Raw genomic sequence first — 27850 nt, forward strand, 5'->3', positions numbered from 1 at the left:
TATTTTGCATTACTTTAATTTGCCATTATCCTTACAATCTAAATAATCTTTTGCTTTTAATTTTCCAGAGAAAACTGCATAAACACAGTGTGGCTATAAATCCATAAGTGATTTTAAAGACATACCAAACACCCTTTTCTCTCAACAGTACAATTTCCTCAACAATACTGAGCTCTGTTATAAAACAATGCATGGTTTGTCAAAAAATTAGAGGTGTACTTCAATTTCTATATATGATAGGGTTGATCCAAAAGATAGCAGCTGGACAACTTTCCTGTAAGGATCTGCCTGTGCATTTCCTCTGTACACAGGCTGTCAGCTCTGGCCTTGTGAAATTGATGTATAATACTGCCATTCTCTGATCGTGAACCTACTTCTTACTGCTTTTGTCTCAAAGCAGCATTTTACAACTTCACAGACTACAGTATTCACCTGACTTAATCAGCAGCATCAACACTGTAGACATCACCAGCTGTGTCCATGGAAGTAAAAAAAAAATTGCCTTTTTTAGTTCATATTTGTACATTTTTTTAAAAATCAGCAACAGGATAGGTGGGGATGAAACTATGACGTAAACTTCACACATTCACTATGGGAAAAAATGAGCAGTAAAGAAAGACAGGAGTTTTTTGTCGATTGATTATTTTTAGGACTTTCAAAAAACAGGGGTTATTATTTAGTAAGATGGGATTCAAACTTTTGCTTATGTGCCTTCAAAACAAAATCAAGTAACTTCTAAATAAACACCACATTCCTTTGAAACTTCTGAGCGAGAAAAATCAGCAATAGCTAAGTACATATTCAACATTAATTGTATAATTTGAAACATTGTTTATATTGCATAGAAATTAGGGATAGCTTACCTCCATGGAGAAAAAGATTTAGAAATCACCATGAAAACTTCACATCACTTCAAACTGAACTTAAGTTATTATGCTGCAGAGGTCCAAAAACAAATCTACAAATGGTAATTTATCAGTCTATGAATTTAAATTTTAAACCCATTTTGACTTATTCCTAGAACATATTACATATATTTTATGTACATGAAATTAATGTTTGTTTATTTTTTCATTAAAATCAATGAGAGGTCCTGTCACTGTTGTTTAACAGTGGCACAGAGCAACAGGCTGTATTGTAGCATCATGGTTTTTTTTTCCATATCCTCTGCAGGAAGAGTTGCATACTGGAGGAGAAGAAACCAGAGATGAGCTGTACACACCCCTACGAGCAGGGACAGCCAATCAGAGCAGCCTCTGTGCAGGAGTGCAGGGCTCAGAAAGTATATAAGCTAACTGCCGCTCTCTGTGCACTGAGACGTTGTGCTCATGTGCACTAAACAAAGCAAGCGTCTGTAATATACTTATAAGCACTGACGGCAAGAGAACCAAAGAAAACAAACCAGCAAAGATGAAGATTGCTTTGACAAACCTCATGTTTTGCATGGCCATGCTGACTAGCGTGGTGTCAAATTACCCATTTGAGAGGAAGGCAGCAGCAGGGAAGGAGAAGAAGGCACAGTACGCCTCCTGGGATGATATGAATGTGATCGCCCATGGGCTGCTACAACTGGGCCACGGCCTGAAGGAGCATGTGGACAAGGCCAAGGGCCAGATGAGAGACATCTCCACCAAGCTCAGGTCCTTCAACAGCACAGTGACTGAGCTGGGCAAGCAGACACAGCGTCTTCAGGAAGATGGAGAGGCACTGAAAGCCAAGGCACGGGGGCTGGAAGAGCGAGAGAATCAAGTACTCAATATCTCCTCTGAACTCTGGGAGAGAGCTGAAGAGCTGCAGAGAGACCGGCAGAAGGTCCATGAGAGGATAGGCAAGCTGGAGGAAAAGGTGGATGGCATGCTGCAGGGAGAGGGGCTAGAGATCGTCAACAACACCGACGCCCACATTGTCCGGGTAAGTAAATTACCCACATTTTTGATGTCTGTAGATTCAATAGATTTCTCTTTTCAAATAAGTGAAATGAAATATAGCATTAAATTTTGCCATCATATGAGACAACTGAATGTTAAAACAAACCAGCTTAGAGAAAATGGGTCTTATAGCTTCATAAGAAGTACAGCTGTGCTTTCTCTGCCTTGTAGCTTTACCTGTGAATGATCGTATCTCAAATTAGAGTTAATTACACATGCATATTTGACACTCATATGGTAAACTCTACATACAAATTGACTGTTTAACCTCCCTGTGTAGTACGCCAATCCACATTTTCGTTACTAGTATGACTTGAAACAACGTCATTATGATGTGAGAACTGAAACATTGTAAGAATGGGTTCTAATGTGATATGTAGCATGCTCTAGGCGAGAATAATATCGCAAGAAAGATTGCCCAATCAAATGTGTTCTACCACTATTGAAATAGGGAGGCACTGAAATCCAGTCACGTATTGGTACGGATTCTAATACGATAAATCGTGCTCGTCAGCACGAAGTTTAACAGAAGATTCAGAAGGCATGATGCCAGCGGGTTTGTACTAAGTGTGGAGTCAGTTTGGAACATGGAAATAGTACGTGCTCAGGGGCCATCAACAGGGAAATAATTATGGTCAAAGAAATGGCACGTGCCATGGTCATGGTCATAACTTGTCATAACTGCATTACGGTTCGCTTTCAGCGAAAACGCGTCGTTAAATATTTAAGAGTGGTTACAGTATTGTTATTAAATACTTGAAATTTAGATATCAATTAGATGCATTTCTGAAATGCTGTCTTGTTAGCAAATACGGGGCTAACAACTGACAACCAGAAATGTCCCGCAATTAGCAATGTGACTCTTTGCTGTGAATTGAAAAAATAATGAAATAAACTTTGCTCTGTTCCTATTAATTGTTCTTGAAGCTAAGGGAAACTGTCTTGCCTCGATACTTGATTTCAGTGGATGCTGGAGGCGCAAAGTCGACGTATTGATGACCTAATGGAGAGAATCCGTCAACAACAGGAAAAACTGGAAAAGCAGAGTGTACGCATCCGAGCGCTTCATAACCAGGTAGCTATGAACTAACCGTTATAGAATATGTTTTAATGTATCTAATATGTATTTTTATAAAAGTGTGAGCATGAAGTGAGTTTTACGAAACAATAGTAATGGGAAACGCATAGTTATAAATTTGTTTCTAAATAAAGGACCATTTCTTTACTCAGATCAAAGAAAATCGTTCTCTCAGACGCAAAACTGAAGAAGCCGCTCTCAGTGGAAGCACTGCTCAAGGCGATTCGTCGAAGAGTAAGTACATTACATGTATATTTTCGAAAACGTGTTCGTAATAATTGATCACGTCTCTCTTTTATGTCTGCATAATCTGATAAAGCGGTTTTGTGAAAGAGCCATAGCCCTGGACCCGATCAGACTTTTCAGATGCTCAAAATCTGGATTTGGAGGGATTTCGGACCTTGGCAAACAGCCAGTTAGGGGAAGGTTGAATTCTGCAGTAAGTGTTGTAGAGAGTTGTTGAACGTTAAAAGTTGTGGAAAACTTAACTTATTATAAACAAGCAGATACAGCATCTGATTTTTGGGCCGGGGTGGCTTGAATATTGCCCAGTAAAGTGATTTGTATTGATACTGTTTCACACCCATGTTCAGAATGAGTGCCTTCATTCAGACTGTACGAAGTTGTCTGACTCCCATCTGAGCAAGAGTTCAGACCCCGGTGTACAGGAATTGGAACTGTGAATAACTTGTCTTTTTGCAGTGGCAAGCTCAAGTTAGGTTTTTATGGAGGGGGACAGTGGGCCATTTAGCCTAGTTGGGGCAGAGTGAACCATATCATGAGCAAGATATCCTTGAGGTAAAATGTACTTGTGTTTATTTTAAGAGCTTCCTGTCAAAACTAATTTCATCTGATTTAGGTCAGTCAATTTCTAGCTGCCAATTAGAAACATTGGTTAATTTGTTAATAAAATTACTGAATCATTGGTTTTAGTTGAACCACAGTGATTGTTGGGGAATATCATAAGGATAATATCTTTAAAGATCAGCAGTGGGTTAATTGTAAATGATTTTCCATTGTCTATAAGTCACTATGCTGTGCCTGTGATTGGGTGAATGGTGAACTAAGAGAAGGAAAAGCAGGATGTTGATAATGTACCCAATAAAGCATGTCTTGCAGCAAAATTTCTGCTGTCAGAAGGAATTGCTGTAACATAAACTATTTTTGGACTGGAACCCAAATGGGTGAGAGTTCATGATTATTACCATAAGTCCAGCAGGGTAATTCCTTACATTCCTCCACCATTACAGCTGCTGTGATTGAGAAGTGTGCCAAAGTTTAACAGCATCCCCACCTGTCCTGTTAGTAACACCCTGTAAATTATGCATCAGGGTACCTTCCATCACATCATTACCTTCTTTCAGGGATCATTAGAATGGGATTACCTTTGATATTTTGTAATAACTGAAGTCTGCCTGTACAGTTGAAACACCAGGAGCACAAAATTATTGATATTTCTTGTCACATTGATGTTTCAGAACATTGTCTAGCTACAAAGGTTTGGAAATTTAGTTGTTTCTTTAAATGTACACATTAGTCCATAGTTTTGTTACAAAAAGTATTGCAATATTAATTTATTTAAATCTTAGAATTGGTATTCCATGCAATATTAGAACATTTCCTTTGCATGACCTGGATTTAAATATCTATAAGGACATTGTATTTTTATATTGCAGTTATTAGCAAGTTGTTGCTGATAAAGAGGACCATAATAGTTGTGCTGTGGTGGATGTCATACATTTAGAGATGTAGTCTTTTCCACTATTTTTATGAATGTAAAAATAACAACAGTGTGGCACGTGGCAAATGTTTGCCCTTACCACTGTGCTGTTCCCCATTTAGCAGCAGCGTATGTCTTAGCACTGAGGGGCCATGCACCTGATGTCACTAGCTGGCAGTCATGCATGTGAAGGCAGTGTGACCAGCTAGCCTGAGGAATGCCAGCTGGCCCTAGGTAGCCAACCTCAGACTCAGGCTTGGGAGCTTAGGGGTGTCTGCAACAGATTTTGGATACAATTCATGCTCACTGCAATGGCCATGTAGGAAGTATAAAGTCCTTTTACAGAAAGGCAGCCTTCAACCTCCTAAACTGTCAGTTAATGCAAGGTCACAACTCATTGCTTCTGTCTCCTGATAGAGACCAAATTCTGTAGTACACACACAAATACTACACAGCAGTACAAAGGTCTTAAAGAGGAGTAAATGATATGATTTGTGGCACAATGATAATTGCACTAATTGTCACAACTGAGGGTAATGCTGTTTCATTAAGTATTTTGAAATTTCATATGATAGTAGGAAATCAGTTGTTTATTCTGCAGGTGACAGCAGTCGTCGATCAGCCACTATTCAACAGCTGACTATTCAACTTTCATGACCTTTTTCACTTCTTGTGCTAGTATGTCACTGCTATGGTAGTGAGTTAGTCAGTAAGTGAGTGACTCTGTTTTAGGGTTGCTTTCTCAGACAGTGATTGAGTAAATTAAATATGAGGTTAAAAAATGAGGTTAAAGCTCACAGCTATCTTTCAAAATGAAAACAAAATTGACTTTTGCCCTAGTGCCTACAAACAAACTCTGTGTTGGCAGAGTGGCCTGTGAACAGTCTGAAGTTCAAGGAGTGTGGGGATCAAGCACTGTTTTGTTTCTCCCATGACCACTAAGATAAACAGTCCTTAGAAATCAGGCGAATCAAATAACACATAGTAGGTTACTCATTTTAGAGTAGTTTCAGTGGATACCAAATGACAGGTTGAACTGAGCTGAACAGAAGCAGAGACTTTGCCCTGATGGTTTACACAGTTACAAAATATTTTATGGCAGGGCTGGGTTATTTCAGTCCCCAGGGGTCAGAGTCCTAGGTTTTACACCTACTTTTCAGTTAAACACTAATTGGCACCAGGTGCATCTAGTGAGCAGGTGAGGCTTACATAATGGTTTTAATGAAGCAATTGTGATGAGGTATAAAAAAGCAGACTGTGGAGCCCTGAAGGACTAGGGTCACCCCTCTTTGCTTTATGGTACTATTTCTGTGCCAGAAATCCATTTTATGATGAATTGTCAATACTCAAGGTTGTATTCCTTTCCTGTTCCAGGGGTAGCCTCAGATTGTCATGAGCTGTCCCTGCAAGGTGAGAGCATCAGTGGAGTGTACATCATCCAGCCAGTCAATTCACAGCCCTTTGAAGTTTTCTGTCAAATGACATCTGGTGAGTGGCACTGATAGGTTTGAACCAGTTCCATTCTATTAAATCGCATTTTGTTTGAACTACATTTTGTATTTACATTCCCACACACACACACACACACACACTCTGTAATAGCCCTCTGACTGTTAAAGACACCTGGCCACATATAGGGTTCAAAGGGATGTCCCTGGTAGCTAACCAAAGGGGTGTCCCCATGACATACAGGTGTGATACGAACTTCCCGATGGGAATGTTCACACCTGCCATTTGGTATACCATGGTCATCAGTGTGTTACTTCACAGGTCCCGACTTGGTTCCACAAAGGGAGAAAATTCCCAACAGCACCAAAAAGTCCTCCTGTACTCTCAATAGACTTAAATACGGTCTATCTGAAGAATGGCTAACTACTAAATACTATGTTATAAATGATCAGGTTTGACAGATATTGGTAGCAGATAGTTAGCTGTGTCCCCTGATGAGAAGAGCTTGAGTCTTTCTTCATACACATTGTGGCTCCAATTTAAATTCGGTCCAACCCGAAAACAAACAGCCCCCAGCTGACCTCCACATTCTGCCTTACCTCTCTTTACACAGAAGGTGGATGGACAGTCATTCAGAGGCGTCAGGACGGCTCTCTGGATTTTGACCAGGTGTGGCAGGCCTACCGGAATGGCTTTGGCAACCTGAATGGTAAATATACTGAGTTTGGACAGAACTGTACTTTGCCAGAACTTTCCTCAGTATCCACAAAAGTTGTGTTTTTCCATAGATGAGTAAAAAGTAACAAGTAACAACATATCTACTTTTTTATAATACATTTGTAACAATAAATCTTAAACTATGGCACACTGAAAATGGACTGTGCTTATTGCAGCACCCTACAGTTAACTTTGTTCTATTATCACACTTAAGTGCAATATAATGAGAAAGGAATGATGTACACTTACAAGGGATGTTAGATGTCAAGATTAAGACTGTCTGTCTGACAAATCCAGAGTTGGCCGGAAAACATAATCTAATTCCTTCTCTTAAAGTCATTACTGGATTTCTATCACCCCAGGTGACTAAATCTCCTATTATTTTCAATGGATTCCATTAACAGATTACAAGTCAGAGCGATCTGACTTCAAAACACCTCAAACATTGTTGTTAGCTGTGTAGAGATATTATTATGTAGAGCTTTCTTAATCAAAAACTCTTCAACAGAATGTGATATAGTCTCATCCTCTGTGCATTTCTTTACTTCTTCAGGTGAGTTTTGGTTGGGGCTGGAGAAGATTCACACCCTGTCCAAACAAGGCGACTACATTCTGGAGGTGGAGATCTCTGACTGGAAGGATGAGTCTCAGTCCATCAGATACCCATTCCGCCTCGGCGGGGAGGAGAGCAACTACGCTCTGTTTCTGAAGGAGGGCTCCTCTGCTAACCTGGAGAGTGCCCTGAGTACAGATCCCTCCGGTCTTCCCTTTTCCACCCAAGACAGAGACAATGATCAGAAGATGGATACCAACTGTGCCAAGCACCTCTCCGGTACGTCCCCATCGCCTAAATTCTAGATCATAAAAGTAACAGAGGGATCACTGATGATCAGCCTAACCTTTCATTTTCTCTCTACCCAAGGTGGCTGGTGGTTTAGCAACTGTGGGCAATCCAACCTAAACGGAAAGTACTTCAGCAGCCCTCCTCCCAAGCAAAGGCACCAGAGGAAGCAGGGGGTGTTTTGGAAGACCTGGAGAGGGCGCTACTATCCCTTGAAGAGCACCACCATGAAGATCGCCCCAGCTGGCATTGATTACGAGTCATAGGGAGCAATTGTGGTTCTCTTGAATCTTTCCTCTTAAATTAAAAACACTGACAGGAAGCTGGGAGAAAAGGAACATACAGTACTGATACTGACTGGCCTGGAGTACGGATCCTGTAGAGTCTAAACAGAGGTAGGCTGCCAGAATTTTTCACATGGTTGTCAGAGAGAAGACTCATGGTAGATCATCTGGTGCAAAGCTCAGTGGATACTTGCATGTTCTTATGCAGAGACCAAAGTAACTGAATTTTGCCTGGCTTCAGCAATAACCTTACAGAAGCAGGGACCAAAGCACTGTATTATTACATAGCTCCATCCTTGCAGATGAATCCAATGTTTTGTTGTTTTGTAAATTAAGTTGGATATGCAGCAATATGCAAAAAATATGCAACAACGCAATTTAAAAATGCTCAGTAGTTTTGGGAGATTGTTGTACTGTTCCCCAAAAGCTTGTTACTGTATTCCTTTGTACTGTGTCATAAATACTGAATGTAGCAGAATGTTGCATGTCCTAGCATGCGTTGCTCATTTAAGTCTGAGCATTAAAACATATAAAGACCCACATGAAGGGGTTACTCTGATGCAGTTCTGAGTTGCACAAAATCAAGTCTGATTTCTGTCACATGGAACAAGTGTATCATGACCCCACTGCCCTCAAATTCCAGCCCCCTTCCTCACTAAGTGTACTGAAATGCATACAAGCAGAGCTGGGCACAAAAGAGGCAAAGCGGGTTTATCCACTTAAATAGAATAAATAAACCATGAAAAGGAATTACTGAATACACAGTGAATGTTTTCTAGAATAAGTTAATGTTTTCTTGATTAGAAAATTTCTTTTTGTGAAACTCAAAGTTGTCATGTTATCAGATATTTTTGTGAGCGCTAAAAAATGTTAAATGTATAAAGTGATAAATGCATATGCTGAGACCTCTCAGAAATCTGGCTCTTGCCTGTATGTGCAGATTTGATTCTGGATCCAAGTGAACCCTCGCTCCACTCATTACCATGTGGAGATTTTCTCTCAGTCACATTGACTGGTGTCCTGAAGGACAGCATCCACCTTTTGTGCAAAAAATATATTTTCATGTTGCAGTATTTTCTGTGCTCATATTCTTGTTCATATTTGTAATTTAAATGATGTAAAAAGTGAACATAGATATTTGCATTGAAGTTTGTTTTATAAGCTATGTTTCTAGTTTCAGAAGCGGATTCTATGAACAATAAAAACAAAGGGCTTAAAAGTGGTTAGCCTTGATTGAATAAAATTGTTGACCTTGAACATGGCTGTCCTGTATCCTTGACCCTACCATGTCTATAGATACACAATATGGACAAAAGTATTCAGACGCCTGACCATTACTGTGCAGAAGGTATCATCAATTCAAATCTCTGGTGACTCAATCCACTTTTGATGTAAACATACAAGCAAGAAATTGAACAGGCTCAATTAAATCCTGTATAAAACATGCTCCATAAACTATATCACTTACAAGTAGATCTGGAAGAGTAATTTTGCTCAAAACCAAGGATTATGTGCATCAAAACATACCAATGCGTGGAATACACATACATATACAATATCCTGTGATAAGATAAAAAAAAAATCACTCTTCTATCAGCAGACTTGAAAAACAGTTCAGATGCTGAATGGAAATGTTCCTTTGTGTGTTCTGGAACAAACACATACAACAAACACTGTTTGCTGAGGGATTGTGGGAAGAATCTTGAAGGGCATGTGGGACAGGGCATGTAAGGCCAGAGTCATGCCTGCACTGATGATAAGGAAAAAAGCTTTGTGATCATTCCACTCAGATGTGCCAGATTTTAACAATAACAGTATGCCAGATCTCTGCAGCAGCAGCAGCAAGTAGAAACAATGGCGCTTCAAAACATGTAAAATGTTGGCACCAAGAATTCTGGGATATATAAAACATCTGAGTCTTCATCCAATTAATAAGAAGAGTTCAATCAAATGTATGTGGTGGCTCTGATCAATGTACACCACCTCAAAGATCCTGAATGAGATCAAGCAAATCTTTCTGCACAGGCTCTTGTAGGCACGTGTCAAGCTTTCATATCCCCGTGCCTTAAGAAAATTATCAGCTTACTAGGCCTACTGTAAACAAGGTGAAGCGGCTTCTGTCCGTCAAGTTCAATGCTGCATATCTCAGATAAAGCTTTACTAGCTTAGCTTCCCACTAATTCGCTCTGACCCATTGTTAAGACTCACAGACAGACCTGTGAGGAAAGTGCATCATATATCTGATTCATTGTCATGATCTCTCTTCCCTGCTCATGCCCTGCAGCAATTTATCTGTGCATCCTTCCCTCAATGGATGCATAACAAACAAGAAGTTAGAACTGGGACTCAAATAAACACTGGATCAGTTTTGCTAGAATTTTTGCAAGTTTTGAATTACCCAGACAAACCTTAACTTCATTATATACAGACCCCATGCCTCTTAGACTGTACTTTTGGATTGCAAATCTACAGCTGGACTACACTGCCAAAAGGTCTACACTGCTGAAAAAGAATAGATGAAGAAAATATTTCCTACATGTCAAACAGATGCACTTGATGCAGCCATGATGAAAATACATGACTGATGGGAACAGTATGGTATGATCTGGTCATTTTTTAGGTTGTTCTGCCTCCTACTGTGTCATTAATTTCCCTTATGACACCAGTGTTACTCACACACTGCCATAAAAAAAAAAATCTATCACCTAGACGAGCTATGGCAACTATTCCCTGTTGTGACAGCAGATGCCCTGTAGAGACTCTCCACCTACCCTTGGTAGTGATTTAATGCCCCCGTTACAAATACATGTGGGCTTTCTTTTGACATTTCCAGTTTCCAGTTTTTTCCTGCTACCTAGAGAAGCATTGGATTTTGACCAAGAATCACAAATCCAACGCTTCTCTAGGTAGCAGGAAAAAACTGGAAACCAAAATGAAAATAAAACTGCTCATACAGCTCACCTTGTCATTCTGACAGCTGGATGAATCTAGTCAGTCTGCCTGTAAACCATTATAGTCCAGCGCCATTTTCCTGGCACAAAAATAGCCAGAAAAAAAGCAGAAATGTAGTAACATGCATTAGAGTAATTGTTCAATTTTCAGATGGAGGGTGGATAGACATAAATCAGAGTAGGGTTGAGGTTTACAGGTTTTCTTCCCCAATCCTACTGTTGGCAATGCCTTGAAGAAGCTACAGGATAGGAGCTAATCTTGTGGGCAAGGGAATGCATGCATGTCTCACACAGAATTCTTGGATTTGTGGCACAATTATATCATCTACAGGATTGTAACTGGATGAAATGAGAGTACTTCATTGCTTATTTTCAAATTTCATTAAATTAGTCTATCACTACTTTCACTGCAGGTGCACTTACCAGTAAAAGATGAATACAAACAGTTGCAGGATATTAATTCACTGGAATCTCTTCTTCCAGAAAGCAGAGAAAAATACATTCGCACCAGTCTTCACCAGAGTGGCCATGAAGAAGTGCCTGAATTTTTTCAAATATAGTTTTTCTCTTTAACTGCGTGTATGCATTGCGTAGGAAAAAAGCTACAGTGCCTTTGGCACATTACATGCAACATCCCATTCCTACAAAACTGGCTACTGATACATCAGTGCAAGAGAACTGTTGGATTTGAACCTTTCATAAATGTCAGACACATATGACATTCTATTGACTGGCCTGGAAGCACGCAACTGTTTCTCTGCTCTGGAATTGACATGAATGTTCATGAACATACATGCATGTCATAAATCAGAAAGCAAATTTTGGATTTACTGAATTGTACTTGTAAGTTGTAAGTGATTATTCAAATGTTAAGCATGTCATTTCAACTATCAGCATGCTTAACAGCTGTACACATATTTCTTCCAATAAAAAGTTTTGTCAGCATACCAGAGTCACATCACTTTTGCAAACACCTAACGTAGGCAAGCCTCCATCCTACTCCATGGTTGCAAATGCAGCAACAGTTCTACATAACTTAAGTAGGAAAATGAGAGAGATTGCAATAGTTTAATGAGCATCTACATTTTACACTCATTATAAAAGAATAAGAATTCATAAAAATATTTTCTTTTAATAATACACACTTAAAATACTGGGTGCAGGTAGTAGTGGGTGGTTTCCTTCACTAAGAGCCACTTTTTTATTAATTTATTCCCCCCCCCCCACCGAGGTTTTAAGTTTAGCTCACAGAATGAAACCATTTTAACCTTGATGTGTAACTGCAGGGCTAAAAAAGAAAATAAAACAAAATGAAAACTCTGAAGTACATATACAGACATGAATAGAAGTAAAATGTAAGTGTATGTGCGTGCGCTCGGGTGTGTGCGTGTGTGTGTGTGTGTGTGTAAGGGCATCCTGTGTTTCATTATGTGCTGTCTTAAGCCACTGACCGGACAAAAAAAAAAAAAAAAAAACATTTGGCAAACTTATCTGCACTCCAGAAAAGAATTGGGAAACTGGAAGTGGCACAATAACCATGACAAAACAAAAAATAAAATAAAATTATAAGTTACAAGTAAGTTATTGTTTCCATTCAAGAGTTGTGTTTGTGTCCTTTTTCTTTCATTCTTCTATTAGAGGTGACATGGCTCCAGGTTGTGACATGGGGCTGGGAGACCCTCTGCCCCATGCTGGACTCAAAATCCCCCTCCTTCCAGACAGCAAGCGAAAGAGAAGGTGAATAGGGTGAAATGTGCACATGGTTTTGAGGTGGGGTGGGCGTGGGGGTGTTTGGCTGCTTGGGACGAGCTGTCCGCCTCAGGAGGAAAGTACAGGAGCTCAGGAGGTTCGATGGGGGATGGAGGTGAGTGATGTGGGGGGGGGGGGTGGGGGGGGCAGGAGGAGGCGCTGTCCTGGGTGGAGCTGACCATATCAGAGGTATTGCTGTAGAAAGTGCAGCAGCATGATCTCGTAGTGCTCTCCTGACTCTGGGCAGCGGATGCTGTGTCGCTCGTTAGGATATATCTGTGGGTGTGAGAGAGGGAGCCTTATCAAGGGGTACAGACTCACAGAAAAGGCAAACACACATCAAATGGGGTGATGCAACTGCCAGGGCACACAAACACTGACTCACATTCCATCTACTCTAAATGACAGGTTAACATTTTCACATTTTCTGCTGTGCTACTGTGGACACTCACAACCATTCATTTTGGTGGAGGGAGGTGCAGCTTCCGCAACAAAATGACAAATTTGAGCAAACAGAACAAAACATAGTCCAAACCTGTAGCTGATATGGCTTCCCAGCACGGATTAGTTGCGACACCAGGAAATTGGTGTGGAAAAAGTGCACATTCTCATCAAGAAATCCATGTAAAATGAGTAAACGGTTGGGCCTGAGAGGAAAATCAGAAGCATTAAAAATTTTACAGACCAGCCAAAGAGAGTTAGAAAAATATGCCAGATGCCTCAGGAATCACCAAATTCCACTTTTCATTTTCTTAGCATGTGTACACATTCAAAAATGAAACCATATCACTGTGTGAATGGTATTATGCTGTGGTGCATATTTTCATACAGCAGCCTGGCTGAAGAACTAATGGTACTTTTTGAGTCTCTCATGGACAAAGTATATGGTTACATAGTCATCTCTGCCCTGTCTCAATGTAACGGAAATACACTTGTGTTACATGCCACATTTTATTTAGAAACCAAAATAAGTAATAAGTAGACTGTTCTCCTAGACATCGCATAAACAATTGGGCCACTGTTAGCAGCAAAACCGATCATGGATATCTGACTGCACTACTAGTGCTGATGGCTCTGATGCATAGGACTGAATGCATTATAAGCCACATGACAAAGTAACTCACTCATTGGGCAGTTTGTCCACATGCAGTGCCACTGATCCTGCCTCGTAACCCTGCTGGTTGTTCTCAGGAACATCCATGTAGCGCTCGGTGTAACCTGTGTCATATGCCATCCACACCGTCACTGGAGCACCCGCAATGGCAACCTGGGTGACATTAACAGAAAGGCAGGGTTATGGCAACATTCCTCTGGTTTACTGCTACACACTGGATTTATATGCTGTTATATTAAATCATTTTAATTTCACAGACATGAAAAAAATCTTAACACAAGGAGATAGTGCCAAGCAGATTTTGCAACTGAAAGCAAATGCAAGGTGCAATATCATGCATTCCTTTGGGAGGCAGTAGATAAACATGTGGTGATTTGTCCAAAAAGAAACCTCCATACTCAGCAAAGAAAACTTTGGCCACATCAGCAGCTTGTTGCTAGAGGAAAAAAGGGATTTAATCTACCTAGCAAATAAAATAATAAATAACTGTTAACTGGATATAATTTAAGGCATAACGGTGCTTTATTTAGGGAGGTGCCTCTGTTTCATATGATAGCTCAAATTTTATTTTGTACATACATGACTGATTCAGAGACTCTCTCGTGGTTACCTACTGTGCTGGATAGTGTATCCCTGCCACCTAGTGGATTTGGATGAATTGCTTGTATGGGTACATATGATCAATTTTGTCGTACATGAGTGAACTACACACAGTGCCGTCATCTGCACATCATGGGATGTCTGTATACAGTGCGGTTTTCATATATGCCTGTTGAGCACAAAGCAACCATAAACCTAAAATAGCCTACATTCACATCTGCACTATCACAAGCCCTTCGATTATAGACAATGTCTGACTAGCTTTTCTGACAAATTTCAGGCAAATTCTCAACCACTGAAACAAATCAGACACTTCCTCTATTTCACGAACCTGTCTGTCCTGAGCTGTGGTACTGTCCTGATTCTTCTAGGGTAAAGAAGTGTATCACAAAACAAGGCACTCTTGTTTGGTCTCTCCCTGGCTTTGTATACATAAGCAAAATATCTCAAATCCATTCCTGTACCTTATACAAGTGCGATACACACAAACTACATCACAGAATGGCTGATCTTTGCCCTAAAAACAAGGCCAAGGTAAATATCAGAATCCTGTTACTGCCCCTAACCAGCCTGAGGCCTGAACTTAACTTTTGCTTGGTAACATACTCCACTGATACTTACATATCCTATTCTACAGACCAGACATGAGACCACTAGTCCAAGATGCAGAGAATTGCTTCCTGACATTTTCTTTCTTACTGAACCTGTCCAAAATACCCAGTTTGGGGCATTTTCTTTCTCGGAATGGTCAGGGATATTCTACTTTGTGGGGAGTAGACTTTCAGCAGACAACTTAGCAAGAAAACATGAACTTTGTGAGACAAAAAAATCAGTCAAACAACAAGCATTAAACAAAACTACATCATGTCAAAATCAGAGCCAGAGGAAAAAAAAAAGCTAGGCCAAAGCAGTCATCACAGAAAAGCCTGAGTCGCATTACCTTGAAGACATTGGGCCTGTGAATGAGGCCCATGAGGGACAGGAAGCCGCCGTAAGACCAGCCATGGATGGCCACTCGACTGAGGTCAACAAAGTTGTACTTGTCTGCCACAAACTGGAGACCCTCGACCTGGTCCTCAATCTCCACCTGGCCCTGGACACAGCACACACAAAGCCAAACTAAGTCAAATAGGTAAGATTAGCCACCCAATATGGGATAAGTAATGTACAAGTGTAAGTGATGGCAGAGCAAACTTTCAAAAGTCCCATAATGGGTGGGACTACCACACATACTCTTGCCGACTTCAATCAAAACACTGCTCATTACAGGAAAACAATATTAGTTCACATCAGTGGATCACTGGTAGCACCACTGATTTTGGGATTCACAGAGTCGTATTTGGACATACAGTAACACCAATTAATGTAAAGCAAATTCTGGACAAATCCTCTTTACCATCTTGTTTTTTAGAGCCCCTTCAAACTTCAGGCCCCTCTGACAGGATCCCCTCCCATCAATGACCACCACCGCATAGCCTAAAGATGCAAGGGTATTCAGGCGCAGATACTTCACTCCTTTAAAAGAGTTGTTCACTAACTGGACCTGTGGGACACACAGACAATATGGACAGTTGTATTTCTGATTTCCTCTGGACTCTATGATTTTGCATGAGCTGCATGAGTTTCTTGAGCTGCATACTTCCGCTAAAACACTGACATTTGTTGATCCAAGACTCAATTTTCACCTGTTACTGTTGCAAACCAATAGCAGTACTAGCTGAAAGGTGCTGCGGTTATACTACAAACCTGAGGCCCTCCATACACGAAGAGGATTGTGGGATGCTTCCTTCCAGGTATCAAGTTGTGTGGCTTGTACACCATTCCATATAGTTGGAACCCTGACCTTCCTGGGAAATCAAAAATCTCAGGTGGGATGTAGTCTGAAGGACAACCTGAAACACACAAAACAAGGACAATCAATCAATGGGACCTTTCCCACAGGCAGAGACAGAACCAGGAACCAGGTCCATGGAATCCTGTTACTTTCCAACTGCCTTTCCTGTTTGGCTGAATGAGAACTCTCCAGTTCCACATGTTTTTTCAGCACCATAATAACACTGGTTGTAGGCTGATACCACAGGATGTAGTAAGTGATGTGTTGCACTGACTGGCTGTCAGTCTTTATAAACTGAGCCATATTTAATATGAAGATGGCAGCCTGCTTTACACTGTCTCACAACCACCTCAGGTCAAAAGAACCCTAGGGGTTGTACCAGCATCATTTCTGACTTGTTCCACAACTGGCTGGTTGTGGGCATGAGTAACCTTTGCATGAAAGGAAGTGCAATGGAAACACAAATGGTAACCCCACCAGCTTTTCAGTTGATAGTTCACTGTTGGAGGCTCCAGTTGACTGGGACACAGTTCAGTGATCAAGCCCCTACTGATGACACATGAAACACAGACACCACTGCTAGTGGTAAACAGCAAGTAATCCAAAGCTTGCTGATTTGATTCCCCAATGAGGCACAGACGTTGTATCCCTGAGTGAGGTACCCAGCCAAAATTGTCTCAGTAAATATCAGGCTGGACAAACAGGTAACATGTAGAAATGTAAGCTATGCAAGTTTCTCTTGTCCAGAGTTAAGTAAATTAACCCGTTAACACTTGTCTATTCAAAAACTGACCTCCAGCTTTGATATCCTCCACTTTTTCTAATCAACACATTTTTATTTAATGAATATGTCAAGCTTGAGTGTGGTGCAACTGACCGCACTATACTCCTCTCACCTGTGGCCTCCATCATGCTAGCCCAGAACTCGGGCTCCTTATGTAGTGGGTCACTGTCAGAACCCTGCAGTTTGTAGACGTGGACACATGGCGGCGTGCTCACGTTGCTATAGTGGCTGACAAACATGTCAAAGTTCTGCAGGGAAATTTGGGGGCAAAAGAGAGCATGTGATTACTAAGAGTTCAACCATCATATCTGCCATTTACCATCAGACAAATTAGCTCAGGACTGAAAGAAGACAGGGACAGAGACAGAACACTCCTGTCACTGCATCAACTAATGTGCTTGTGCAAATGGTGTCTGAACAGCTTCATCAGCGTGGAGCTCATACCTGGCTTATGGAGCAGCTATGGGAGAAGCCTGGCTTAGTCAGCCTCACAATGTCCCCTGGGGAATCGTAACTGACCACATAGAGGTGGTGTTCCAGAGGGGTGTCTCTCGTGCCCTGGAAGTACACCAGCTTTGTGGCTTCATTCACCCAAATCTGTGCATTTAAGGGCAGAAAGAACAGACTCTTGAGTATGCGGCTGTTTAGAAATCGACAAAAACAATGAACTGGTTTCCTCTTCTCTTGGGCTTACCTTGGAGCCATGCCTAGCCAGCACCTCCCACTCCCCACTGGTTAAGGTCACCTCATCCTTTATCTGGCATTTGAAATCACCTATAGCAGAGACATCCAGAGAAACCAAATTATGGTTCTGTTTCAGCTATCAGCTGCAAGGATGACACCCCTTTAGTTGAGGATAATATTCCTCTGGTCAATACAAAGCTAAGAATGTGAGGATGACAAGAAGCCTTAGTATACTACTTAAGAGTTCTATCTAAGGCTGTTATTCCTACATCCTCTCTTTGCACCCTGAATATGAGCAATGTACATATTCCTGTTTTCATGTTGTTTATAAAACAGTCAAAGAAGACTGATTGATATGTAGGCCCAAGGCCTCTTCCGTACCCTCAGTGTAGCTGTAGTCCCTGGACCACTGGTAGCAGCCTGGTTGTAACAGAGACGTGATTTTGTACAGATGGCAGAAGCCTGTTTTTGACTCATTCACCCAGAGAAAGGAGATCTCCTCATCCTTTGTTTGGATGAATGGGTAGAAGATGTCATGAACCTGTTGGCATTAAAGAAAGCATATTTGCTGTAAAGCAGCAGATGTAGCATTCTCAAAAAGCATATCAGATAAAGAGTCATACAGTGATAAGGCTTACTAAGCATTCAATGTGAACATGAACATCAAAAAAATAATAATAATGGCACTTTCAAGAAGGCTATTCTGCAGTTTCATAACCGGCACTGAAAAGTGCAGCAGTTGAACACCAGATCCAACACACAACAACATTAATTTTACTTGTAAAACAGTTTCAAGGATTTTCAGGCAGTGAGCACAAAGAGCCCCCCTGCCACCTCTGCAGGTCTCACATTAATCCAGATGTCAGTAACTTCCTCGTAGATGACAAAAGGATGGACGCTCTCCGGCACGGCCTCCACACTCTCCTGCCGCTGGGCCGGGTCTTCACACACGGGGATGAAGAGAGCCGGGGGCAGCAGGACCAGCTGCAGCCTCTGTTGACTACGGTCCAGCAGCACTGCCCAGGCACTACAGGGACAGTAGGCAGAGGAACACACATTACCTCACAACAATGCCAGGCATGGACAGAGACACCAAGATGCAAGACTTGGGCAGCAATGTGGTGCAGTCACAAAGAGTGGGAGTTGTAACCCAAAGGCTTGATTCCCAGGTGGGGTGCTGCTGTGCCACCTGTGGGCACTTAACCTGAAATTCCTCAGTAAATATCCAACTGTATAAATATGATGGATAAAAGTAAGCTAGTTAAGTCACTCTGGATAAGAGCACCTGCTAAGAAAATGTGGCTTCTTGCTTGTGTTGTACTCTGTCCTACTAAGTCGCTTTGGATAAAAGCTTCTGCCAAATGAATACACGTAAATGTAAATGAAAATGCAAATGTAATATAACGCATCATCTGTTTGTGAGTACAGATGAGGATATTATTCCCCCTCACTTTGTTATCAAACAGCCTGCAACTGTATTTTATATTCATAATTAAATTAGAAGGACATAATAACAGTAGTATGACACTGGGTTTAGAATAGGATTCTAATGTAGGTGAGAGCGACCTGTTGAGTAGTTTGGACCTGTAGTGTAGCATTTGTGTTTAAAACTCACAATTTGCCATCTTTGGTCCAGCCTGCCCGGGCAATGTACTCCACCCCAGGAAACAGTGTTGTGAACGGCAAAACCAGCTCTTTGTCCTGTGTACTCACAATCTAAACACACACAAAAGCACGAATCAGCAATCTTACAGGGACACAATATCAAGGGAGCACAAAAACCTCCATCCAGGCACAATAACCAAGCAAAAAACCTCACCCTGCCCAGGTGGTCAGTCTTGATCTCTGCCAGTTTGAGAGTGATTTGGGGGTTTTTACTGCCTATAGAAAAAAAAATACACTATGATTTTATTACCGAATTCCTCTACATTTAGAACGACAAACTGGAAAGTCAAAATGGGTTCAAGATATGAGAGTTTACTGCCAGTGTAGGCCTGCTGTAGTGGTGACTACTGTGGTTAGCCAGTTTGAGAAAGCTGAAGTTTTAAACCCATAGCCTTTAGCAGTGTCATAAGCTTTTTAATTACAACAATGTGTCAGAAAAATGTAAGTAAAACTTTTTACTCGACAGAACATATGTAAAATATGTAGAAAATATGTAGTAATTGCATTTCCTAAGGGAATCACTTGGTTCAAAATCATTCAACTTTAAATTTGTAGGACATGTAAACACTAAGGAGTTAAAGAGTTTATTTTCCACTGAGCTGCTCTTAGACCAAAAGAGAAGTTCAAATGATCTTGGTTTACTGCTTGATAAAAAAATTTTTAAAATTTAAAAAATAAAAAAAACAAAGTCACGTGGATGCCTACTGTGGTAAAGTGGCATGTAATAAAAAGATATTTTGATGAAAACACCAGTGCTACAATGGCTACTGTTAAAATGTCACAGCAGTTGCAGAAACATTAAAATCAGGAGGGAAGTGGTCAAAGTAACACATTCTTTACCGATTTCAAACCCAGTCACATTTGGCAATGGACGTTGTGGGAGCAGAGTGCAGGAGACGCCTCACCTGTGCGGGGGTATCTGTATGCATCAGCCTTCCGCTCCTCCAAAGCTGGAGAGGGGACGTGAATAATCTCCACCTCAGACTCATCCACCTCCTCATATAGCAACTGTAGAGTTTTCCCTCCATCTGAGTCTGACACAAAGAGAGAAGGCTGACCTACTATCTCAAATAAATCCAAATGAAACCCTCTAATACTATAAAAAGTAGCTCTTTTCTGTCGATAGTTCTCCAATTGCAACGGATCATGTGTGATGATGCAGACACTCATTCACGTTCTAAACAGTTATATGCATACCATGAGCAAACCAACTGACAAATTCATAAGACGCTTTTCGGCATTATTCTTGGAATCTATGTGATCAGAGAGCTATCTACATGGAAAGTGGCTTCTTATCGGGAGGGTTTGGTATTTCTCAGTTCACTCTAATGAAGAGCACTGGCTGATGCAGGCAACTTCTCACTAACTGGGAGGGTGTCAGGTTATGAGCCTGCAGGACATGGTGTGCAATGTTCTTCAAAAAATGGAGGGAACTCTCTTTCCTATATGGAACCACCTGTTTCTAAGGTATTTCTGAGTTTTCTATGTACTCTATATTATATTTTCTATATACTCTATATTATATTTCTATACAGGTATTTCTGAGTTTATAAATACAGTAAATACAGTATTTTACATCTCTTACACACACACACACATCTTATACACAAGATATGTCTAGAAACGCAACTACCATCTTTGTCCTGTGCCATTGGCTTTGAGCTGACAGTTCCTCACCTTCTGGTGCAGCCGGAGACCACCAGTACCCTGTGAACCGATCAAACTCCTCCTGGATCACAAACGTGGCTACGCCTGCAGATTTGGGATCCTCCTTTACATTATTTAACCCTGCAATGAAGGAGATGGTAAAGGCACAGCTGGGGGCATCAACATCAATCCTTCCTCTAGATACTTCAGCAAGACTACAAAGGCCTGTAGATTACAATAAACTTATCACATCCGATTGCTTTCATTTATAGTAAGACAGATTTTTGCGCTTCAAATGGGCGTACATAGCATAACCTATGGCTTTACTCCTTATCACTTAAATGTAGCACCGCTAGCAAAAAGTTGGAGATGTGAAAGAAATCAGCAGTCAGTCTATCCTTCATGAGCACAGCAATCTGACCTTTGTGACAGAAGGTCAGTCTCCGCTCCTCCCCCGACTCAATGCTGGCCACCCAAAGGTCATTATTGTTGATGAAGGCGATGAAGCTGGCATCCCCTGGGCATATCTTGGGGTCCATACGAGTCCCTGAGCACTGCGTCTTGATTTCCACTGGCTTCATGGGGGAGGTCTGCTAAAAAAGAAAATTACATGGTAGATAGGGGTTAATTATAGGACACAGCATGACCAGCACTGATGCTCAGGACATGCCCTCTGCTTTGTATACTCACAATGAAGCCATTGTGGCCCCCATCACGACAGCAGAACAGGCTGTTGCTGGCCTGGAAAAGAAAAAGGCCACTCTGGGCGTGGTAGTCATACGACGTGATGCCAAAGACCCCCAGCCGCTTCCTCTCTCGCAGGAGCTCCTCCTCCCTGGAGTAGACTCCATGATGGGGCGTGGCCTGGGAGAGCAACAGGGTTACGGTTGGGGTTAGGGTTAGGGTGAGGCAGTGACACCCTGACCAGTGACCAAAAAACAGTTACTGGCATCCAAAGTTCAATTTTACTCAAATAAAGTATAGGTCTCCATTCAACATTCACTTCAGTCATTTGTCAAGTTACAGAAAGCTGGATGGTCTTTGCCCTGAAAACATTTAACTCAAGATTTCCGTGTCAATTTAAAAAGGGGAAACCACTGTTGCAAACAATGCTGACAGCAGTCATGTTGTGATTTCTGTAGGTGGAGTTTCACTGATGTAAATTTCATCAGTATCCTGGACTACCCTATGCATTATTGTCAAGTCCAACAAAAACACTTTTGTTCAGCAGTTTGACTGGTAAAGCACCATGCCATATTATATATGGCACTGACATTTTTAACTGTCTGTTGAGCTCATAATTGTGCTGCCCTTGACCAATGCGTAAGAAAAGATCAATTGTCATAACCTTTCCTAACCCCTCCCTTGGGATCAAAATACCAGAGTAAAAATAAGACTTTTAAGAAGGTGAAACACCACCAAAAAGGTGAGCAGCAGCAGCAGAGACAGAAGAGGCTTACCTGAAAGTGATCCAGCATCTGTTTCCAGGATAGCACCAAAAGGGCCTCTTTTCGGATCTTCTTGGGAATTTCAGAGTAAAGTAGTGAGTTTTCCCTGCTTCCATAGGGCATTCCTGATTGGACATGGCACAAAAGGAAAGAATTAAGAATGGCCCTTTGAGAGACGGTGGACTGAACTTTCATGCCCCTCAACACAGTGCAGGATATCCTGCCTCAAAGAGCAGTTAGTATTCTTGTTTGAAGTGTGGGTAAGATGGACTTCTTCCTCACCACAAAATTATACTTATCAAAATCCTTATAAATTTTAACATACACAGGGATATAATTCATTTTCAACTTAAGCACAGAAAGATATTGGGAAGACAGCAAACACATTCATCTGCATTTGAAGAGTACAGCTGTTCTCTTACTGACTCAAGAGATCAAAAGAAATAAAGCTATTTTCACACATAATATAGTATCTTGGGCTAAAATATGACACTCATACTATGCAAGAGGTTACTGGTTTTAAATATAAACCAGCCTCCTGCAGATATTCTGTTCATTTGTAAAGACAATTAAATTTCCTTTTTAAGGCCTCAAAAATTAAACTAACATGCTCCACCCTCTGTGCTGATGACAAATGAAGGCCAGCGTCACTCAAACACAGAAAATCTGGAGTATTGACTCCAAAACACATTTTCTTTATTTGAATAGTTATGGCAAGCTCACCGAGGTAGTAGAGTCGGTGGGAGTGGGGACCTGACTCATCCTGTTTCTGCACAAACTGGAAGTCATGGGGCGCCTTGTTGACAATCATCCCAGAGTACTTGCGGCTGCTGTGGATGATGTCACGTAAGCCGTCCCAAGAGTGTTTCTCCACAAAGAACTGGGAGGGGACATCCTCCATCTCCACTACCTCTGTGCTGTCCGAGAGCTCGTCCACGGCAGTCATCCTGACAGCTGCAAAACTGAATGCACAATGAGAGTTACACCGCGTCACAGAGCAGAAACATAATACTGTAGAAATTACACAAATTTTAAAAAGAAGTAGGCTTATCACACCCTCAGCCCATTACAAGGCTCGTATTAGTTAAAACATTAGTGTAAATACCTTACCCCTAAGTCTTCATATTATTAACAGCCCCCCAGGCCAAGGATATGAAAGCATACCTTTTCCAACTACCTTCGGTTTCGTCTTCAAGTTTGACCTTCTTTACTCTATGCATTAACCGGCCAACAAGCCTCAACCAGATTTGGCAACCTAAAAACAGATAAAACAGAAGAAATGACCACTGTTACATACAGATATGCAATGCTTTACATACAATGTTCAATACAAAGTCTCCATGTTGATCATTTCAATTCTGGCCTCCTTGCAAAAAATTGTATTATTTTACCTGAATAATGCATTTACTTAAATGGGAAACTAGCATATTTACCAATTCCATCAACTTTACCAAAACCCAACTTCTCAAAAGACAAGGCTCCAGACATGCTGCCCAAATGCAGCTGTTACTATACGTGCACACAATAAACTGTGAAACAACTATACAGCATTACCATTTAACCATTCTGAAAATAGCTTTGCTATGCTATGCCATTTTGTGAACAGACAACCAAGAACACCAAGCTTTTGTTAAACATGTATAACAGTAATGTTTTTCTAAGAAAAAGACATTTTCTGGAACCAAAGGACAACAGCAAATGACTATTTTAAAATACTGCAGGATAAAAAGGCCAATTCCAGCCCCAAACAAAACCAACACCAACACTTAAGTACAATGCCATGGGATTCTGCTCGGCAAAACTTCTATAAAACACAAGACTTTCCAGAAAAACAGGCCACAGGCAGTTCTACCGAAGAGATGGGCAGGCTCATGACAAAATTCTTCTCTGGACTGCTTCCCTGAGTTACAGCACCAGAACATCTCATATGGGAGACCCTCCTGCTGCACTGGTCTCACTCCTTCTGTCTGTGAAACTTGCAGTGATGCTACACTACATACCACTGGCATCTCTACCAGAACATATCACAAGGATGAGGAATGTCCTGCTCTCTCTCCAAATTTTCAGGGTGCAATAAGTTGAGAAGCAATTTCACAGGGCAAACTACAACACTGTTATAAGAAGCAAGGAAAACATTGACAGCATTGCTTTGAACTAACTCATACAGAAACATCTCAGGACAAAGAGAAGGCCTCCACATGGGGTCTTGATTGCACTACTCTCTGAACTTGAATCTTGTCCTCACCTGAACTTCCTCATTATAACCATATGATTATTTCTGATTCATTCAGGCTAGGCTGTCAAATACCATCAGAATAATTATCCTATGTGAAATACAACCATCATTATTGTTCCAACTACTCTGAGTTAAAACACAACAGAGTACCCTACATGACACAGTAGTCTCAAAATGCTCATGGACAAGGACCTGATCCAGGCTTAACTGTCTTGTTAAATCTGAAAATACATCAAGTAAACACCTGATGGCAGGAGTTATGAATGAATCATGTATTGCGACCCATTTCATTTTGGGGAAATTAAACAGGAAATTAGGGAATTAGAAATTAGAGAAAACAGGGAATTTGACATATTTATACCATCAACATTATTAGGCTGGTGTGTTATGTGTATCAAATATACTAACTTGTGCTTTCATTTGAGAAGACAGGGGTTTGTGTACATTCTAGCAATATTTATCATTGTCAGGCCAAGATTATTTAAATATATTTTTCCAGTGTTGTCTTTATCCTTCCAAAAAAGCTCCTTGTTCAAATATCTCAAGTACCTCCATTCTGTTCTTGAATCCAAATTAAGAAAATGATGGGGCAATTCAAGCAGATTAAAGTCACACTGGCATTAATGAATGAAACTACTACATCCTCTTAGAAAATCAAACACATGGTGCTGAAGTGTTTGACAATGTTGCAATACTTGCACAGATCCCCTTCTCGTTTTTTTTTTCTGTGTGTTCATGTCCAATTTAATGGATCCACTATACCTGGTGCTTGCATAATCTGTTTTTCCCACTAGCATCTACCCCACAGCAACCCCCCCCCCCCCCCCCCCCAGTTGATTTGGCCATGAATTTTTAGCGGTTGTCAAAGAACAGCTTCAATAAGAGCGACTGTTAATATTCAGCTGTGTTTGAATTTAGAAACTGTTTTATATATCTTTTAGTGATGTTTGTTACAATGTCTTGTACATTGTAAATCCTGTATATCACTGTACATTTAAGAAAAATCTATATCTATATAAAGATCTATATTGACATGACCTTGTGTTTCAGCCTGGGATTCAGAGATTTAGCTACCTATGTGAAAATGGCTGGCTGTCATATTTCCTATCAAAAACAGGCTATAGATCTGGGGCATATTCTTGTTACTGACCCACCACTGTGATAAAAGAACAACATAATAAACTACATTTTTCACATGAATAGCACATGAGATTTGAATACAATTATTAATAACCTGGACAGTTTACCTAAATATTCAGTTCGTGTCCACTGTGGAATTTTGCAAAAATAAATGTATTACATATATAATACATTCTGTATAACAACCACAAAACAACGAACAATAATGATGGTAATGATGATCATAATATTAATAATAATAATAAATCATTAATGATAATAATAATAATACAAGTTAGCTGCTCTGGAATATTGTCTAATGAGTTCTCATGAAGTTCACAAGTTCACGACATGTCACCAGCTAACTTATTATCTAGTAATTCCCACTGACTGAGAGGGAGGGGTTGCGGTGCAGCTATTTGTCACTGACGCGACTTACCTACTTGTCGATCCAAACGTAGCAATCTAGAAAGTTATTTATTTATTCTGAATCTTACAAGAGGCTGACTGTAAACCAGTCTGACTAGTTCTTTTGATTTACCTTGCCCTGTGTGACGTTACACCATCATAAAAACCGAAGCACAAATAAGTTGCTAGGCGCCCATCCAGGCTAACCGGCAAATGTTTAGTAGCTAACTTCGGTTTAGTTAACGGTAACGACACATTTAGCAAGGTAACGTTAGGTATCAACCGTTAGCTACTGAGCATACTTTGAAACGACTAGCGAGCTAGCGGTGTAGCTAGCCAGCTAAATGGTGAACGACGATTACTGCCACTGATGCAGCGGTATCTAGCAAGGTTACCGATCCAGTTGACGCTAGCCAAGTGGCCCTTTATGTGCTGTTAGTTAACCATATTCAGTTAGCATTGGGTAACAAGCTACGTAAATAATGCTAGCTGCCGTTAGCTTGCTAGATCCACAGTGGGTCCGATGACAAAGTAAATCAGCAGCAAGCCAGCTAGCTAGATATCTAAGACGTGTTAAATAACGTTAGTTTTACAACCGTTTCAAGTTTGGTAGCCGTCAAGGCAAATGATTCCTGAAGCTGGCTTTCGAATAGTTCATCTATTGAAAAGGTCTAAACGTAACAAGCCCATTCATTAGAATACATCAGCTAGCTAGCTAACTAACTAGCTAGCTAGCTAATGTGAAGTCATTGTCGGTCCTTCAGTGCTTGCTTGCCAGCTATGGCTGCAGTTTTACCAGCTAACAAGCTAGCTAGCCAGCCAGCCATCTATCAACGTCGTGTAAAGGGTACTTACAGATCCAGTTCCAGTCCCTTATTAACTGTCACACCAGTTTCCAATCCGTGATCTACTTATATCAAAAATAATAATTTTGAAGGATTGCGTCCATGGCCTGTAATAGCGACAGGAAGAGTCAATAAAGCGATCACGGAAACAGGCAGGGAATGCCCAACCAACAGGAACCTTTAACCCGGGAGCGATTACTGCCGGGCTGAACAAGGCAGGCCGGAAAGGTGCCCTGGAGTTCCTAATACACGCGCAGCTTGGTTTTCGTGATGTGGCTATCTAGTTGGTTGGGTGGATACCTCAAGAGCATGTAGTAATTCACAAGACTGTACTGTATTTCGTGTCTTTGACTGCTACTGAATCTAGTTATGACGATTTCCCTGAATTTCGAATCCTTTGTGAATTGTGTTTAGCTATGCTATAGTCATCCTCTTGCAGTAATGCCATGTTCAGTATCTTTTTGTGATCATACCACCTAAAACCACGGGGCTGGGTACAAACCTGTGGAAAACAGACTGAGACCCAGGATGGGACACTTGCCTGGTTGAAAAATATTTTGCCTTAAGTAAAACACATCAGTCTCAGCCCCAAGAACACAGGTGACGGGTTCACAGGATAAGGAAGAGTTTCACCAAGAAAAGAATTCTAGAACAAAATATTCCAATATATTGCACACATCAATCAGAAAATCCAAATACCAAACAAATTCACCGAATACTTCCAAATACACTGAACATATTCACAGAAT

General features: G+C 40.9%; 2 protein-coding genes across 3 annotated transcripts; one reads left to right on the top strand and one right to left on the bottom strand.

The window, feature by feature from the left end:
• Positions 1 to 1328: 1328 nt before the first annotated feature.
• LOC118772770 (angiopoietin-related protein 4-like) lies at positions 1329 to 9215 on the top strand. Its single transcript, XM_036521367.1, has 7 exons — positions 1329 to 1911; positions 2893 to 3003; positions 3159 to 3240; positions 6101 to 6214; positions 6789 to 6884; positions 7446 to 7724; positions 7815 to 9215. The coding sequence occupies exons 1-7, from the start codon at positions 1411 to 1413 to the stop codon at positions 7997 to 7999; spliced, it is 1368 nt and encodes a 455-aa protein (XP_036377260.1). The 5' UTR covers positions 1329 to 1410; the 3' UTR covers positions 8000 to 9215.
• Positions 9216 to 12862: 3647 nt separating this feature from the next.
• On the bottom strand, positions 12863 to 27232 carry dpp9 (dipeptidyl-peptidase 9). 2 transcript variants are annotated; one of them, XM_036521095.1, is made up of 21 exons: positions 27112 to 27232; positions 23658 to 23748; positions 23217 to 23455; positions 22506 to 22618; positions 21736 to 21909; positions 21467 to 21635; positions 21076 to 21186; positions 20304 to 20432; positions 19553 to 19614; positions 19349 to 19449; positions 18583 to 18760; positions 18115 to 18274; positions 17744 to 17823; positions 17494 to 17646; positions 17162 to 17297; positions 16178 to 16323; positions 15828 to 15974; positions 15372 to 15524; positions 13842 to 13984; positions 13253 to 13364; positions 12863 to 12993 (listed from the first exon to the last, which is right to left on the bottom strand). In XM_036521095.1, the coding sequence occupies exons 2-21, from the start codon at positions 23711 to 23713 to the stop codon at positions 12901 to 12903; spliced, it is 2655 nt and encodes an 884-aa protein (XP_036376988.1). In that variant the 5' UTR covers positions 23714 to 23748; positions 27112 to 27232; the 3' UTR covers positions 12863 to 12900. The 2 variants fall into 2 exon arrangements, with proteins under 2 accessions (XP_036376988.1, XP_036376987.1); XM_036521094.1 differs by having other exon boundaries at positions 21467 to 21638.
• Positions 27233 to 27850: the final 618 nt, after the last annotated feature.

Source organism: Megalops cyprinoides, chromosome 2 (assembly GCF_013368585.1).
Source record: "Megalops cyprinoides isolate fMegCyp1 chromosome 2, fMegCyp1.pri, whole genome shotgun sequence".
In the NCBI taxonomy this organism is placed as follows: Eukaryota; Metazoa; Chordata; class Actinopteri; order Elopiformes; family Megalopidae; genus Megalops; species Megalops cyprinoides.